This window comes from Heloderma suspectum, chromosome 1 (genome assembly GCF_057233095.1).
Source record: "Heloderma suspectum isolate Gila_16-S chromosome 1, 16-S_ref, whole genome shotgun sequence".
Classification (NCBI taxonomy): domain Eukaryota; kingdom Metazoa; phylum Chordata; class Lepidosauria; order Squamata; family Helodermatidae; genus Heloderma; species Heloderma suspectum.
Genome location: NC_139458.1, coordinates 390,540,130 through 390,556,435, shown reverse-complemented (window position 1 = coordinate 390,556,435; position 16,306 = coordinate 390,540,130). Strand labels below are relative to the sequence as shown.

The 16,306-nt window shown below is 43.9% G+C and overlaps 2 protein-coding genes across 2 annotated transcripts in view; both read left to right on the top strand.

Moving 5' to 3' along the window:
- The window catches only part of LOC146360003 (calpain-13-like), an 89,766-nt gene extending 76,044 nt beyond the window's left edge, over window positions 1–13,722 (top strand). Inside the window, exons 9-12 of the mRNA XM_084832537.1 lie at window positions 2,218–2,292; window positions 2,789–2,949; window positions 4,659–4,789; window positions 12,012–13,722. Coding sequence (XP_084688663.1) covers window positions 2,218–2,292; window positions 2,789–2,949; window positions 4,659–4,789; window positions 12,012–12,062 — 418 coding nt within the window. The 3' untranslated portion in view covers window positions 12,063–13,722. The remainder of the gene's footprint in view (window positions 1–2,217; window positions 2,293–2,788; window positions 2,950–4,658; window positions 4,790–12,011) is intronic.
- A 2,114-nt stretch (window positions 13,723–15,836) lies between these two features.
- The window catches only part of LOC146360002 (calpain-13-like), a 33,830-nt gene continuing 33,360 nt past the window's right edge, over window positions 15,837–16,306 (top strand). Inside the window, exon 1 of the mRNA XM_084832548.1 lies at window positions 15,837–15,994. The gene's annotated coding sequence lies outside the window, so the exon portion shown is untranslated. The remainder of the gene's footprint in view (window positions 15,995–16,306) is intronic.

Sequence of the window (16,306 nt, the reverse complement as noted above, 5' to 3'; positions counted from 1 at the left end):
GCACAAGTGGCTGGGGGGGATCACCTCCTCCTGCTTCTGAAGATGGAAGCAGTTCTATCAGTGGAATGACACTACGGGATCCAACCCATAGTGCACAATCATGTACACTTCCATTACTTCAGAAATCAAGCAAAGCCAAACACTGAGAAAACATAGTTGATTAAAATAACAGTGGTATCATATTGTCAAAACATCCATTGCTGCAAAATCATTAGGCCTGTACAAATTCCAGATCTGAATGAATACAGTCCAATATTTGAAAATACGATATTGAATTATGACTTCCTGTTCACTGGTTTCTGTAAGATGTAATCTTGTTCATTACCATTGCATCCCACATTTTCCTTCCCCATTGGCCAAGTGTCAGTAAAACAGCAGGTTTCAATGATTTTGCCATAAGTATACATGCCATATATGTGACCACCACTATATGTTATCTTCCCTCTTTGGAAGATTTGCCCCTTTATTGCCCCTAGCAACATTGTTTGGGGATTTGATTGTACTCCATATCCTGTTATTTCTGTAATACCTTTTACAGTGTCTGATCAATATGTTTTTACCCAAGGATTTTCCCATCAAATATGTGTGAATGTACCCCCTTCCACATCTCCAGCATCTACTAGATTCATTGAGATACACTCTTGACATTCTCACAGATGTATAATATGATTTATATAATATTTTGTAGAAATTTTCCCTTGAAGCAACATACACTGATGTTTTTTACATACGTACGTCCAGCCTTCTTCTGATAGTCTGATATTAAATTCCCTCTCCCAGTTTTGCTTCAGATATCATTCCCATTAGATGTTTTTTAATAATATCTTATATATCACTGATAATAGGCCTCTCTGTTCCCTGAATCTTTTTGAAAGGTGTTAACATCCTATTAATAATTACACCTCTTGTAGTGTTTTGAATATAGTTTCTAATTAATAAAAACTGATAGAATAGTAATTGAACATTAGAGTGTCTGTGTACATGTTGGCCATATGTGAATATTATTCCTTGAGACATGTTTTGTTTATCCAAATGCTAAAGTCTCCTAGTTCTCTTGCTTCTTTAAATCCATATCTTTTTTTTTTTTTACTGATGCTGCACAGGAAATATGTAAGGCTAATATTGGTCTATGTTTATCCCAAATCTCTGATTTCATTGGATTGAGTTACTTTTCTTCTCTGGAGATGACTCCATAGTCCATAACCATTCCAGTAAAGGAGTACTCAGTCCTTTCTGTTTCCTCATCCAGGATGGTGCATCCTCATATGTGAAGTCACTGCACTAATGCTTCCAAAATTGAAGCATGATAATAAATGTATCATATTTGCCAGTGGATATTTGCTGCTGTATAATGTTTGCCTTGATTCTGAGGGATTTATAATTCCAAATAAATTTATTGAGTTATGGCTGCTGCTGTTGCAAGTATTCCTGGATTCCTTGTAATGTACAGTTCTGCCCTTAGGGTGTAGTTGCACTAGCTGATTTCCCCAAGCTATTTTCTTGACCAAGGCTATACTTCTGGGTTTTTTGGCTGAAAAGTGAGCATCTCATTAAAGTGAAACTCTCTTCCCCTTTGCAATTCAATTTGAAATATCAGACAAGTGAGTTAATCTGTTCATGGCTAGGCACCAGGGCTGGCCCAAGACATATTTCTGCCTGAGATGGAGCAGCAAATGGCCACCCCTTCTCCCACCAAGTCAAGGTGCATAGTACGCAAGGCTGGTTGATAGTTGTTGTTGTTGTTTTACACCTGAGGGAGAAAATCCCACAACCACCTCTCCCCCATCCTGGCAATAAAAATACAATAATAACAATCTGTAGAGATTTGCTGCCCTTTCATGAGATCCAAAATCTGCCACCTAAGGTGACCGTCTCATTCTTCCTAACAGGAGGGCCTGCTAGGCACCCAGTCCTGCTGATTTTAGGAGCTGGATTCAGTTCTTCCTAGTGCAGGGGTGGGCAACTGTGGAAGGGTGAGGCCTGTTCTCCACAGGCCTCACCCTCATGAAACTTATTTGCCCTTGTTTCTCTGCAAATAATATTGAAAAGGAGAGTTGATGCCCAAATGGGTACTTAGGGGGCAAGTCATGGGCAAATATGCTGTTGATGCCGAGATTCACATGGAAGGGAGGTGTGGAAAAGTCTCCTAATGACTGATACGATTACAAGACAATCAATGCCTTTCAGTGCTGTGTATGGTTTTGTTCTCTTCTACAGCTCTGTGGAGTGGGATCAAGTTCCGAAACAATACAAGGAAAATCTCTATGAGAACAAGGATGATGGAGAGTTCTGGTATAGTTACACTTACAAAAATGGTTTTCCTGGGTTTCTCTGTGCAATAGATTTAAGACCCCAAGTCTAGAAAATATATGACCATCTCCTGTTCTTGCAGTGGGTCACTCATATTTTGAGAGTGCTGCTGTGTTTATATATTAAACATAAGGCCACAGTCTGTAGAGCCTTTTCTGAGAAAAGGATTGGCAGCCTATGGCCTGTTAGTCCCAAGCAGCTGTTAATGGCCTTTTCAATACATTTTGTTAGTGTCATGGAAATTTCCCTTCTCATTTTCAAAAACATTTCTAGCCCTCATGGATTCAGAATGAGGATTGAAATTGTGATGGAAATTGGCATGGGAGGGGATTAAATTAGGGGTGTGCAAGGGAGGAATAAATTCGGGATTCTCTTTCTGAGAATTTATTTTGGCTTCCCTCAAAATTCAAATGAGCTCTAGAAGTGACTACTGACATCCTCCTGCTGCACTGAAATGAAACATGTTATCTTTTATCAGGATGTCATGTAAAGATTTCCAAGAGAATTTTACAACCCTGTACATTTGCAATAATGTGCCAACATTCCTGGACTTTGGAGAGCAGTGCCGTTGGTCCATGGACATGCATGTCAACCGATGGCTTCAAGGACTCTCTCCAGGAAACAGCATCCATCATAATGGTAATAAGTATTAGGGACAGGGGAGAAATGCATTTGATTCACATTTTAATATGAACCAACATGGGGCAGACCTACACTAGTGCTTTTTATCGGTATTAAACTGTTTTATCGGTATGATAACTGTTTTATCGGTATGATAACTGTTGGGACACATTGCGTATTCCGTACACTGCCTTTCCAGTGTTATTTTCTACTTTTTATTCCATATTATCCAAAATCCCACAACAGATGTCATCGGTGTGCTATGAGGTATAAATGCACAAGAGGGATATAGTGTCACCATGATGGAATCATATCGATATGACACTAATTTGGACTTCCAAAACTAGTATGCAAACCAGAACACCTTTATCCACTAGGGATGTACGAAAGTCACTTACCTGGTCCTGCAGCTTGCTTTGCGGTGGGGGGGAGGCGCTTCGGTTCTCCCCCTGAAGTTCAGGCCGGGGGGGGAGGCACCCCGCCTCGCCTGGCCGAAATTCAGGCCGGGGAGAAGCACCCCGTCTCCCCGGCCGCGAAATAAAAAAGTGAATGTAAAAAAACACACACAGACACACGTGATAGGCTACGTAACGATTTATGTAGCCTATCACGGCTGACTTTGGAAATCTAGCCGTGATAGGCTATGTAAATCGTTATGTAGCCTATCACATGTGTGTGTGGTGTTTTTTTTTACATTCACTTTGTAATGGCGGCGGCGGCGGCGGCAGCCGGTTGGAAGACCAGCCGCTGCCCCCGCCCCCGCCTAACCGCCATCAAACCGCCGCCAAGAGGGACATTCGAGGGAGGTAAGTCCCATCCCGGGGGAGGGCGGGGGGTGGAGAATTTCACCACCAATTTCGGGGGGCCGAATGCGTTGGCATTCGGCCTCCCCGAGATTCATGGAGAAATTCTCCACCATCCCTATTATCCACTGTGATGCAGTTCTCTGATCAAAACGGGTGTACAAATGTGCATACATTAGGATAAATTGCATACAAGAAGGCATATATTAGGGGAAAGTGCTGGCAAAAATGTGTATGTTAGGGGGAAATTGCATATAAAAATGCATACCAATATTGGTGCCCATGAAATTCATGCAAATTTTTATGCAGACTTTTTGAAAATTCTCAAACTAATGCAGAAGGTGGATGGAATAAACTTGTGCTTGCAAAAAATGCAAATATTATAGAAAGTGAAATTATAGAAAGTGAAAGATCCCAACCTGGGACCCTGGACAGCTGATCCCAGTCAGTGTAGACAACAATGAGCTAGGTGCACCAATAGTCTCACTCAGTAAGAGGCAGTTTCCCAAGTTCCTATTCTCAGACAAGTATATATAGAATTACAGCCTTAGATTCAACCATGTTACAGTATCAGTCAACAGGAATCTTTGGGTGCTTGCAGAATGTATTTCTTTCCTTCCCTTTAACCAGAGGATTCTTTCCATTACATAGGATTAAAGAACAGGTCTTAGAGGTCATATGGTACCAATTCTTAGTATATGTGAGTCTTAAGAAGTAGGCACTAATGAGATGCCTGCCCTCCTGCAAGCATGCTGGGTGGACAGGCTGAAGGGTATTGCATCCACTTGCTTCTCCCAGAGGACCATGAAATATAAGCATGTAAGTGTAGCAGTCTATTGTCAAACAGAGAGATAAAGGAAGGAGGTCTTAATAAGTCCGGGCTCTGTTGCACATGTCTTATAGAAATGATCATTTTCACAACAGGTGCCTTTTCAAGAAGCCCTCAGTATTCCATCCAGGTACCAGAGCCTGAGCTGAAAACTTATAATATTGTGGTGTCACTGTCACAAAAACGTATAAATAACACAAGGTCCATGGGTTTCCTGATAGACAAGGTAAGTAACGCCAGTCAATACTTCCTTTAAAAATGGAATCTACTTCCTCCTGCCCAAGTACATCCCTCCTCTCTTTCCCTCCCTTCCCTGCAACCAAAGGTTTTAGCATATTCTCATCCTAGCTTTAGAGAGTACAGAAATAATAATAAGGTGTATCTTCATCTTGTAGAGCAGCTTACTTCAAAAAATGGTGCCCTAGAGTGAAGGGCACCATTTGCCCTTATAAAACAGGAATGCAAAGCAGCCTTGGGTGCTGGCTTTACTCTAAGAAGGTTCACTCAGGAATATACTGCTCTTGAGTGTAGCTGCTGCAGGGCAGAACACAATCTCCTTAGATCTGCTGGCTGTAGGCCCTGGCTTTATGTTGGTTTGACATGGACTGGATTACAATCCCCACTCAATCCAATTTTCTGCTTTTCTTTTCTGACAGTCAACATTCCATGGCTACTGAGTATGCTCAGTCCCCATTGGGCTGGGTTTTTTGGGGAGGGGGGTTGTATCCTTTGGGGTTGTTTTTGTAAATGTACTTTTGTAAACTCAGTGGTCCCCTGAGCATGCTGACATGAAGGGTAGGCAAGGTTGGGCATCTGCCAAGGGCCCACACCCCAGCAGCAACCCACGGACAGGAGCCCTCTGGGGTTGCTCCTCTTCTTCATCACTGCATCCTGCTTCATTATTGCAACCTCCTTGTGCACCTGCCTTTTTTGCTGCCCAGAAAACAGAGGTGGTGAGAAGGAGGAGCAGTAGATGCCACAGCCTCCTTGCTCACTGCAGGCTGTGTGCCTGGCAAGCAAGCAAATGATAGCAATGATAGGAAAGAGGATGAGGAGCAATAGCAGCTGGTGACAATGGTGGTGAGAAGGCAGGGGGCCATTCAGGGTGTCTTAACCAAGGCCCTCAAAATCCTGGCTGATATCTCCCTCTTGTTTTTCAGTGGCCTTGTTTTTGGTTACAATTACGTTGTAACTCACCAACTGAACTTGGTATTAAATGGAGTGAAAGTGCAGCTCCCTGGCAATATGAACATCTCAGTTATTTAAACCCACTTACACAAACTCCTGTAGGTAGGGATGGCGGATAAAACCTCCATGGACTCCAATGAGGCTGGATTCTTTAGATTTCAGCCCCCCGGAGTCTGTGGCAGAATGGACTACTCCCCCCCCACCCCCCAAAATCCTCTCCGGACAGACCCTACCTGCTGCCGGCCGGGTCTGGCCGCTGCTGTCCATCTGCTGCAGGGCTGTGGATGCAAATGGTGTCTGGTGTAGCCGATGCCATTTGCGTCTGCAGCCCTGCAGCGGACACAAGTCCAGCTGCGGACGGGCCCAGCCAGCAGAGCTGGCTGGGGAGGATTCCAGGGGGAGGGACGGATCGCCTCCCTCCCCCCCGCGGACACCCCCAGCAGACCGGTAAGTATGTTTCGTACACCCCTACCTGTGGGTAGTCAAATATGAATCGATGTTTGAAGCAATGGAGGCTATTTTTCTTTCTTTTTAAAAAAAAGTCTCCTCCCATGTTTGAGGTTGGGGGGGTGGAATTTTATGATGAAAATAGGGGGGGAAGCTTAAGCCCTCTTCTCCTGAAGTGCCATGGTTCCAGTCCAAGCTGGGGCTGCACATGCTTGCAGGAGAGTAGAAAATATAATCATGCATAGCTCCACTATGCATAATTAGGACAATGTTTAGTTCGGCCCTTAGTTAACAGTCTTTCAGGGTGTTATTGAGATAGACATTCCAGAATAATTACCTCTCTGCTGATGCTCATCTCCAGCGTTTTCTGCTTTTCATCAGCATTGCTGTCAGGTCAAATGGCAAATTCTCTCCTTTAGGCAGAAATAGCATTGTGTTCCAAGTATATTAATTAGTTATTATTTTCACTCTGGAAAGAAATAAAGAAAAATTATCCCATCTTCAGACAATTACATGGTGATCCAATAGCAAACTAACCTTTCTGAGGACTAATCCCTACAGTTGTTTCCAAAATGCTCCGTTTGGTGATGTAGTGCAAAACATGAAGGGCATGAAGCGTTGATCATAGAATAGGGTTGGAAGGGCCCTATAAGACCATCAAGTCCAACCATAGGTCTTGCAGATGAACAACCGCTGGGCAGCTGAGAGCAAGCAAGGTTTGCTTGGAGTTCTGTTGTTGTAGGCCTTCATCCTGTGCAGGAGTGTAACAATATTTTGCTCCCAGGGTTGAAGGATAAAATGGTGCCCTCTCCCATTTTCTCCTTTGACTCCCATACAGAAGAGACTAGTATGATAGCTGAATCTCGCTTTAATGCTGCTGATGGGACAGTGTCCTCCACCACACCAGAGAACAGCAAACTAGCTAAGGGCATGCTGAACAGACTGCATAGCACTAGTGGTTCTGTCATTCAACACCTCACTGCTGCCCCTCCCACCCACTCCCAGCATCTGCCACCTGAAGGAACTGCCTCACTCTACCTAATGGTAGGGCCAGCTCAGTAATAAAATGCATTCATAAGGTCCCAGGTTCAGTCTTTGGCATCACACACAAAGAAGGGCTGTGAAATGCCACTGCTGCCCGTCACCTTTAAAAGCTGCTGCCTGTCAGTGCAGATAATACGGGGCTGGGTGAACCAATAGTCTGACTCAGTACAAGGCAGCTTGCTTCTGCTCTGGCTGCACCTGGCATTGTACATTCTGCACTGGGTAAGTGGTTGAGCTAAGGAGTGAAATTCAGGCTGGGCTTGGGCAGGCCCTGCCTAGTTCATTATTTTGAAGACTGGGCCTACCTAGTTATGAGATTTCACTCATCCCTGCTCCGACGTGGAATCTGCCATCCAAGCTTAGCCCATAGATCCATGGTCTGATAGGATGAGGATCAGCACAGCATGTACCACCGACTGGATATGGATTATGGGCTCAGGTGCACTGAATAACCCATCTAACACAATCAGTGGGTAGTATCCAATACTGATGCACTGCCACTGTTTGTGTTGTGCAACGGGAGCCCAGGGCTTCCTAGAGGAACCCTGGAAATGAGCCAAAATGCTCATTTCCAGAATGGGACAAGCCAGTGGAGATTCTTTCTGCTAGCTACAGAGAGCTATTCCATTTCAGAAATGAGCATTTCGGCTCATTTCCAGTTGCTTTAGGAAGTGCTAGCTTTCTGTTATGCTAGCAGTGGGTCCTGCCGGCATACAGGCAGCATTGGATACTGCCCCTTGCCTTCACCAAACCATCTTCACCCAGATTCTGCATTTCATTGAAAAGTTTTGAAATTTAAAAGTTTGGTTTCTGAAATTTTGCAGGGTTTTAAATTTGCCTCTGTGTGAGGGAAATCATTTCATTTCCACTACTGACCTGCCCATCTCTTTGAATGTAGTCCCTTGCACTGTCTGAATAGTGGCTTTCAAAATCTGAGGGAACTTTGGAAGCAGCTTCAGATGCAGTAGAAGGAACTACAGAGAGAAAAGATAGGGACTCCAGAACACAGGCAGGAATAATTTTATAAGCCTAAAAGGAGATTTAGTCCTCAGCACAGGTCTCATGAGGGAGGTATTACAATAGTCTTATATAGTTTGGGGGGGTTGTATATTAAATACTGCTGTGTGATTCTAGTCATGAAGAAGACATGACAAGGAAGGTAAAGAACCTGCACAGAGTAAACAGGAAGTGTTATCTGATCCAAGAGAGTTATAATTATAAAATAATTGAGTAATCAATATGTTTAATTTATTCATTAAGCACAGATTAAAAATGTGTGTTTTTAATTAGATCTTAACTGGACTATCTCCTAAAAGGATATTTAGTGCTAATAGCATTCTTGTAAATGTTCCACAGCTGGGGTCTCGGGAGCATTTTTCAGAGGATTTTTTTTCCTGAACCACTGTAACAGCCCTAGCTACATTACAGATCACACTTACCAACAATTTTACAATCCAGTCCTGAGAACCCATAACCCTCTTGTATTTTATTTATTTATTTATTAAATTTATTAATTGCCCATCTGGCTGGTCACCCAGCCACTCTGGGCGATGTACAACACACCATAAAACAATTTAAAACAATAAAATTCTACCATAATTTTTTTTTTAAATACCCTAACCCACCCCAAATGCCTGCCTGAACAACAACGTTTTTAATGCACGACGGAAGCTGATTAAAGAGGGGGCATGACAGAGTTCCCTAGGGAGGGAGTTCCACAGAGTGGGGGCCACCACAGAAAAGGCCCTCTCCCTCGTCCCCACCAGTCTAGCTGTCCTGGCTGATGGGACAGAGAGAAGGCCATCCGAGGCTGATCTTGTTAAGCGGCCTGTCTGGTGCTGCTGGAGGTGCTCCTTAAGATAGGCTGGGCCGGAACCATATAGGGTTTTAAAGGTCAAAACCAACACCTTGAATTTGGCCCGGAAAACAACTGGTAACCAGTGCAACTCCTTCAGCACTGGAGTGATGTGATCTCGCCGGCGGCTGCCTTTAATCAGGCGAGCCGCCGCGTTCTGTACCAGCTGCAGCTTCCGAACCGTCTTCAACAGTAACCCCACGTAGAGCGCATTACAGTAGTCTAAACGAGAGGAGACCAGGGCATGTACTACCGATGGGAGCAGATGGTCGGGAAGGAAGGGGCGCAGCCGCCGTATCAGATGGAGTTGATACAGCGCTGTCTGGCTCACAGCTGACACCTGAGCCTCCATGGACAGCTGGGAGTCCAAAATGACCCCCAGGCTTGAAAGACCCCCTGGTCTTTCAAGGGTAGCCGTACCCCATTCAACACCAGGTCCACATCCCCCAGCCTCCTCTTGTCTCCCACCAAAAGTACCTCGGTCTTGTCAGGGTTCAGCTTCAGCTTATTCCTCCCCATCCAGCCACTCACCGTCTCCAGACATTTGGACAGGGATTCTACGGCCAACTTTGGTAAAAATTTGAATGAGAGGTAGAGCTGCGTGTCATCCGCATATTGATGACACTGCACCCCAAACCTCCTGATGATAGCCCCCAGCGGCTTCACATAGATGTTAAATAGCATCGGGGAGAGGATGGAACCCTGTGGCACCCCACAAGTAAGTGGCCACGGATCCGAAACCTCCTCTCCCAGTGCTACCTTCTGGTACCTGCCGGAGAGGAAGGACCGGAAACACCGCAATACAGTGTCTCCAATGCCCAACCCCTCCAGGCGGTCCAGGAGGATACCGTGGTCAACGGTATCAAAAGCCGCTGAGAGGTTGAGGAGAACAAGGAAGGAGCATTCACCCCTATCCAGAGCCCTCCTCATATCATCCACCAAGGCGACCCAGGCCGTTTCTGTCCCATGCCCAGGCCTGAAGCCCAACTGAAATGGGTCTAGATAATCAGTTTCTTCCAAGTGTGCCTTCAACTGCACTGCCACCACCCGCTCAATCACCTTGCCCAAAAATGGCAGATTTGAGACTGGGCGAAAGTTGTTCAGAACTTGAGGATCCAAGGACGGCTTCTTTAAGAGCGGTCTTATCACTGCCTCTTTGAGGGCTGATGGCATCACTCCCTCCTCAAGGGAGGCGTTCACCACTGCCTTGATCCCCTCACCCAGTCTCTCTCTGCAGCTCATAATGAGCCAAGATGGGCAAGGATCAAGTAAGCAGGTGGTCGGCCTTACAGATGAAAGCACCTTGTCCACTTCATCAGGAGGAAGAAGCTGGAACCGATCCCACAAAACCAGTTTGCCACAGGCCGCCTCTTGCTCACTAACTGTATCCACAGTGTGCAGAGTAACACACCTAATCTGATCAATTTTATCTGCAAAGTGCCTTGCCAAAGCCTCACAGGAGGCCTTAGAATGCTCCAGTGGTTCCAGAGCCACAGGACCGACCAGGCTCCGGACCACTTGGAACAGCCTCCTGGGACAGCACTCTGCAGACGCGATGGAGGCAGCATAATATTCCTTTTTTGCTGCCTTCACCGCCACGTGATAGGCTGAAGATACAGCTCTAGCCCGTGTCTGATCGTCTTTGGAGCGAGACTTCCGCCACCGGCGCTCTAGCCGTCTCACCTCCTGTTTCAGAGCTCGTAACCGCGGATTGAACCATGGTGCAGGTCGAGCCCTGTTCAGGGGGAGAGGGCGTTTCGGAGCCACCCGATCTAATGCCCCAGTGATTGCGGCATTCCAGCCACCCACCAGGGTCTCGACCGAGTGGCCGTTGGCATGCCCCAGAGAATCCCCAAGCGCATTCAGGAATCCATTTGGATCCATAAGACGCCTGGGGCGGACCATTTTAATGGGTCCTCCACCCCTGCGGAGGGGTTGTGGAACCGAGAAGTCCAACATCACCAGATAGTGATCTGACCATGACAAGGGGGTGGTGGATATACCCCCGACTTCCAGATCACTCCCCGCTTCTCCAGAAACAAACACAAGGTCTAGTGCATGACCGGCTACATGGGTGGGCCCAGTTAGAATATGGTGCAGCTCCCAGGAGGCCATGGTCTCCATGAAGTCCCGAGGTGCTCCTGTGAGGATGGCCTCCGAATGTACGTTGAAGTCCCCCGACACCAGTAAGTTAGGGGACTGTACACGCACATCAGAGACCACCTCAAGCACCTCGGCCAGGGAGTCAGTCGTGCAGCGGGGTGGACGGTACACGAGCAGAATCCCCAGACTGCCCTTCGGGCCCAACCTCCAGTACATGCACTCAGCAACCTTGGTCTCCCGGAGAGGGGGTCTTGTAGTGACCAATTGGTCTTGTAGTGACCAATCTAGGCAGGCTGCTGAATGCACGAGATGGGGACTTCTAGCAAGCCTTCCATTGGTCATGTGAACGAATGCAATGTATCTACATGTGTACTGGTTTGTCCATGCAATCGAGAACCCTGCAAAAAGACAACTTCAAAATAACATGCACAGAGCCCACACACATACAGTTTGCAGATATACACCTATGCCTGGCTTGTATGTTTCCCTAAATCAGGGGTGATAAAACTTTATTATCCTGAGGGCTGAGTTTCCCATCTGTTACCCCACTCCCATTCCTCCCTCGATCCTACTGTCTATCCTACTGTCAAAACTCCTTTGGGGTGGGGAGATGTCTCTTCTTTCAATGCAGTGTACACTGATGATACTATATAAATAATTAAAAAATAAATAATCAGCCAGTTAGAAGTAAGACAACTAATCAACTGAATGCCGCTTGACTGGTTAACAGGGTTACTCATAACATCATAGGCCTAGATATCTATTCTTCCACTCTATGCTTAACTTGTTTTTCTTCTTGTCTCTCTTTCAGGTTGGGCCACAGGTATGTTTTGGTTTTGGTTTGTTTGTTTGTTTTCATTGAATTAACAGAAACTTCTTAGTGGTTAGTGCAGGCTCTAATCCATGCTGATAAATTGCTAATGAATTGTTGGCTTATTCGTATCAATATAATTATGACAATGTTAGTTTCACATTCTTTAATCGTTTTATTATTATAGCATAACTGTGTTAGCCTTCTGTTAACAAATTCAAGGGTTAAGTGTTAAGTGTAGCATACATATAGACTAACTATTTTAGTTGTTCAGATATTTTAAGGTTTTCAGACTCAAAGCCTCCAGTTCCACTTATAGCATCTGATGACGTGGGTTGAAACCCACGAAAGCTCATACTAATTTATTAAAATGTCTGAACAACTAAAACAGTCTATATGTGTGCTACACTGAGCCCTTGAATTTGTTGTATTATAGTCTGCCTTAACGTTCAGACTGAATCTTCACAACAGCATTGTTATTCCCATGTGGCAAGTTGAAACTTGAGGATGCAAGATAATGGCCATGTTTGGACATTAAGATAAACCAGGGTGCAGAATCTCAGGCCAGGGGAAAAATCTGGTGCACTTGAGGTCCCAGTCTGGGCCCTCCAGGGTTCACTAGATGGCTTCACCCACTTTCCCCCGACCATTGATGGTTTGGTCTTTTTCTGGCTTTGGTGCAGTTTTTTCCACATTCTAACAGGTTGAAATGCCTCTCCTAAGGCTTAGTTACTGGCAGTAACAGCTTTAAGTTACAATATGCTGGTGTGTTTGTTACTCTGGCCCTGCCTCCTTTGCTTTTGGTACCACCCACCAGTGAAATGTACCCCATCCCGAAGAATTTCTCCAGAATGCAATTCGGCCCTTGGTCTGAAAAAGGTTCAATACCCCCAAGATAATTCTTGGCTTATTTTGATGGGAATGAGTCTAGTCCCCCTGTGGGCCCACATGTTACCCTTTCCTCTCCTAGCACAGCTGTAAGGTGTTCTGAAGCTGTTGCTTCCATTTTGATTGACCACAGCTTCCTGTGTCATCCTAACCTGACAAACCATGGTTAATCTTAACTATGGTTTGTCTGAAACAAATCAACTTTAAACTGTAGTTCATAACAGCTTATTTCAACAAATCATAGTTAAGAGTAATCACATTTTAAGGTTCATATAAAAAGCTAAGGTGAAGTTAAGTGGAATCGGAAGTGAAATCTTCCAGTCTCTTCCTTGCGGCCATCTATGGCTATAATGGCATTTGAACCCTGATATCCTAGATCCGAGTCCATGACAACAACTATTCTATTCTGTCCGATATTCCATCTCTTCTCCCCTCCCTCAGATCCACTCAGTTTGTACCACAATTTTTGTGTGTGTTTATTTACCTCATTTGATTCATTAACTGTCATACATATAAACCTTTCACAGCAAAAATGCAGCTGTCTATTAACCAGGAGTCAATTAAGCAACAAGGTGATAATGAGAAATTTTAGTCACATGTTAGACAAGAATTAAAGAGTCTATACCAAAAAATACCCTACCAAAAATATATTAAGATGCAAACAAAATGGAAGACATCGGGTAGAAATGTACTTGATAAGAACGGTGTTTCTTCATAAACAAGAAAATGCCTATTACTATGATGGAGAGCAGGCCTATGAGGACACCTAGGGTGTATGTCATGTGTATGAAGAGAGCTTCGGCTATTGGGCGGTATAGAAATGAAATAAATAAATAAATAAATAATAAATATGTAACTCTGTGTGCTTTGCACCTGTCAGGGCATAGTTTTTGCTTCCACCACAACAGGATCTATGGCTACACAGTGCTTTTTTTCCCTATGGGAGTGAGAAAACAGCGATTAACTAATATGGGGGGAAAGTAGTGGAGTGTGGTCAGGGGTGCTGTCTGATTTGCCCCTGGGAACCCCTACCTTTGGGAACCCCACCAATAACCTTACTAATTGCAGCCAGTTTTATTTCATTCCAAGGAACTTAACAGCAGAGAGACCTGAAAATTGAAGCTAGTGTTTACCTGCATAAACTTACTTCAGAATTACTGTTGTAGTTGTTGCTGTTGTTGTTAATAATAATAATAATTCTTAGATTACTTTCTCAAAACAAACAAAAGGTGAGTCATGCTTGCTCATGCTAGAATGTGTTGCTGGAGTCTGACAAGGAAAATATTAGCCACTGGGCTATATTTGTCAACGTCCCTTCTGTCCAGGCTAGATTTCATCAGGAGCAGTCATATTCTGGCTTCTTTTAAAGACCCTGGAATGACTCCTTTTCTCAAGGAGATGAATGCAGACAGACCTCCCTGCTCGATTTAATAAGCCATTAAGGGCAAGAATTGAGCATATAAGTGGTTGGCCACATTCAACCAAGGACCCTGTCCACATCCTTAGTACATTTCATAGTACCTATGTAATGGCTAGTATACACTTCCGGGCATGCTACAGATGATTCAAATCTTATATTGAGAAAAATGCTAAAGACATGTGGGTATTCCTTGTGGGTGGCTTAAAGGCTGTCTTTCTACATGCCTTTGTGGATGAGCAAGCTAAGTGCAATTAAGGATTATTTCTTGTCAAAGAACTTGATATTTACAGTTGCCTACAAGATCTTAAACATGTAGATTTGGTTGGTGGGGTGGGATGGGTGGTGAAAGAACAAAGGCATGAATATATATATATATATATATATGTGTGTGTGTATATATATATATATTGCCAGTTGCTCAATGCACTGGTCTTAGGGAACAGAATTTCTATTTGTGACAACAGTAATGCAAGACATGTTGTAAAGATGTTGGTTGATTGCTTAAAAACATTCCTAGTGCTATATATGAAGGCATTCTGGATCTCTAGGACAAAAGAAATGCTTATACATAAAGGATTCCATTAACTTCAAAAGAAGTCCCCATTTAGGTTTGTCGAGGTTTTAATCCATCACATTTTGAAGTTCAAATACCTCCCATGCTCCCCTTAAAAATAGTTTTTTTTTCTTTTTTGCAAGATAGCAGTTTACACTCTTTCTCTCTCTTTTTTTTTCCTTCCCAAAGGCATGGCTCATAAATTATTGTGCCATACTGTGTAACCATTCTAAATGGGATTTATACACTCCAGTGTATTTGTAAGAATATGTTTAGTCAGGGTTTTTATTATGCTGTCTTTATATGTCATCACAATAATAGCTGTTGCCTTTTATTTATTGTTACATCTTGATGAAAATATTGGAACAGCAACAAATATGACAGGGTATGTTATTTTCTTATGAGAATGGATATAAGGTTCTCAGTCTACAGTGGAACTATAACGAGCATATCACCAAAGATGTAGACAGAATCATCACTCTCCCACAGTTTTCCTAACACTCTTGTTGACTATCTTCATGGGTTACTTACAGTGCAATCCTATGCATGTTTACCCGGAAGTAAGTCCCATTATGTTCATTGGGTCTTACTTCCAGGTAAGTGTGCATAAGATTATGCTGCTGTTGTGTTTCTCTATGGCAGCCTTCCCCAACCTGGTGCCCTCCAGATGTTTTTGGACTACAACTTCCACCAGCCCCACCTACATGGACAATGGTTGGGGATTATGGGTGCTATAACCCAAAACATCTGGAAGGAATCATGTTGGGGAAGGCTAATCTAAGGGACCTTGGACCCTACTCACCAACTCTCCTATTCTTTACCTTGGGATGAAGGATTGGAAAATCAGAAGGCTCTGATCTTGCAAAAGGCTGTTCACTCTTCAGTTCACCTCAAACTTTGATTTACCCAGGACCATCCATTGATAATTACATTAGAATACCTGACCATTTCCTCTAAGGGCAGAACCAGATATGGTGAGGTGCAGCTTGTGAAACTGCGAGAAGTCACTCATTACTTTCATTTGAGACCTGGGACCTACATCATTATTCCAACTGCATCACAAGAAGGTCAAGAGTTTGAGTTCCTTCTACGAATTTTTCAGAAGCATCTGAATAACCTCAGGTAAAGCTTTTATAACTAGAACTTGAATTGGAGAAGGCAGAGAAATGTCACCTTCCCAAGTCCTCCTAGCATCTCTCCCCAGCCTCATTATTTTGAGAAACCTCTTCACATCTAAAGCTTACATGAATTTGTTCCCCACAATTCTCTTCAAATGTCTCTGTGAATTTCGATATCAAATGTTCCTTGGCTATTTTCTGACGATCTGAATCTTTGCAAAATAACCACCAAACATTTGGCATTTAATAAGATTTTATTATAGTGTTTGGTACTTGATAATGATATTTGGTTCCAATGTTTTTGACAGTTGATATT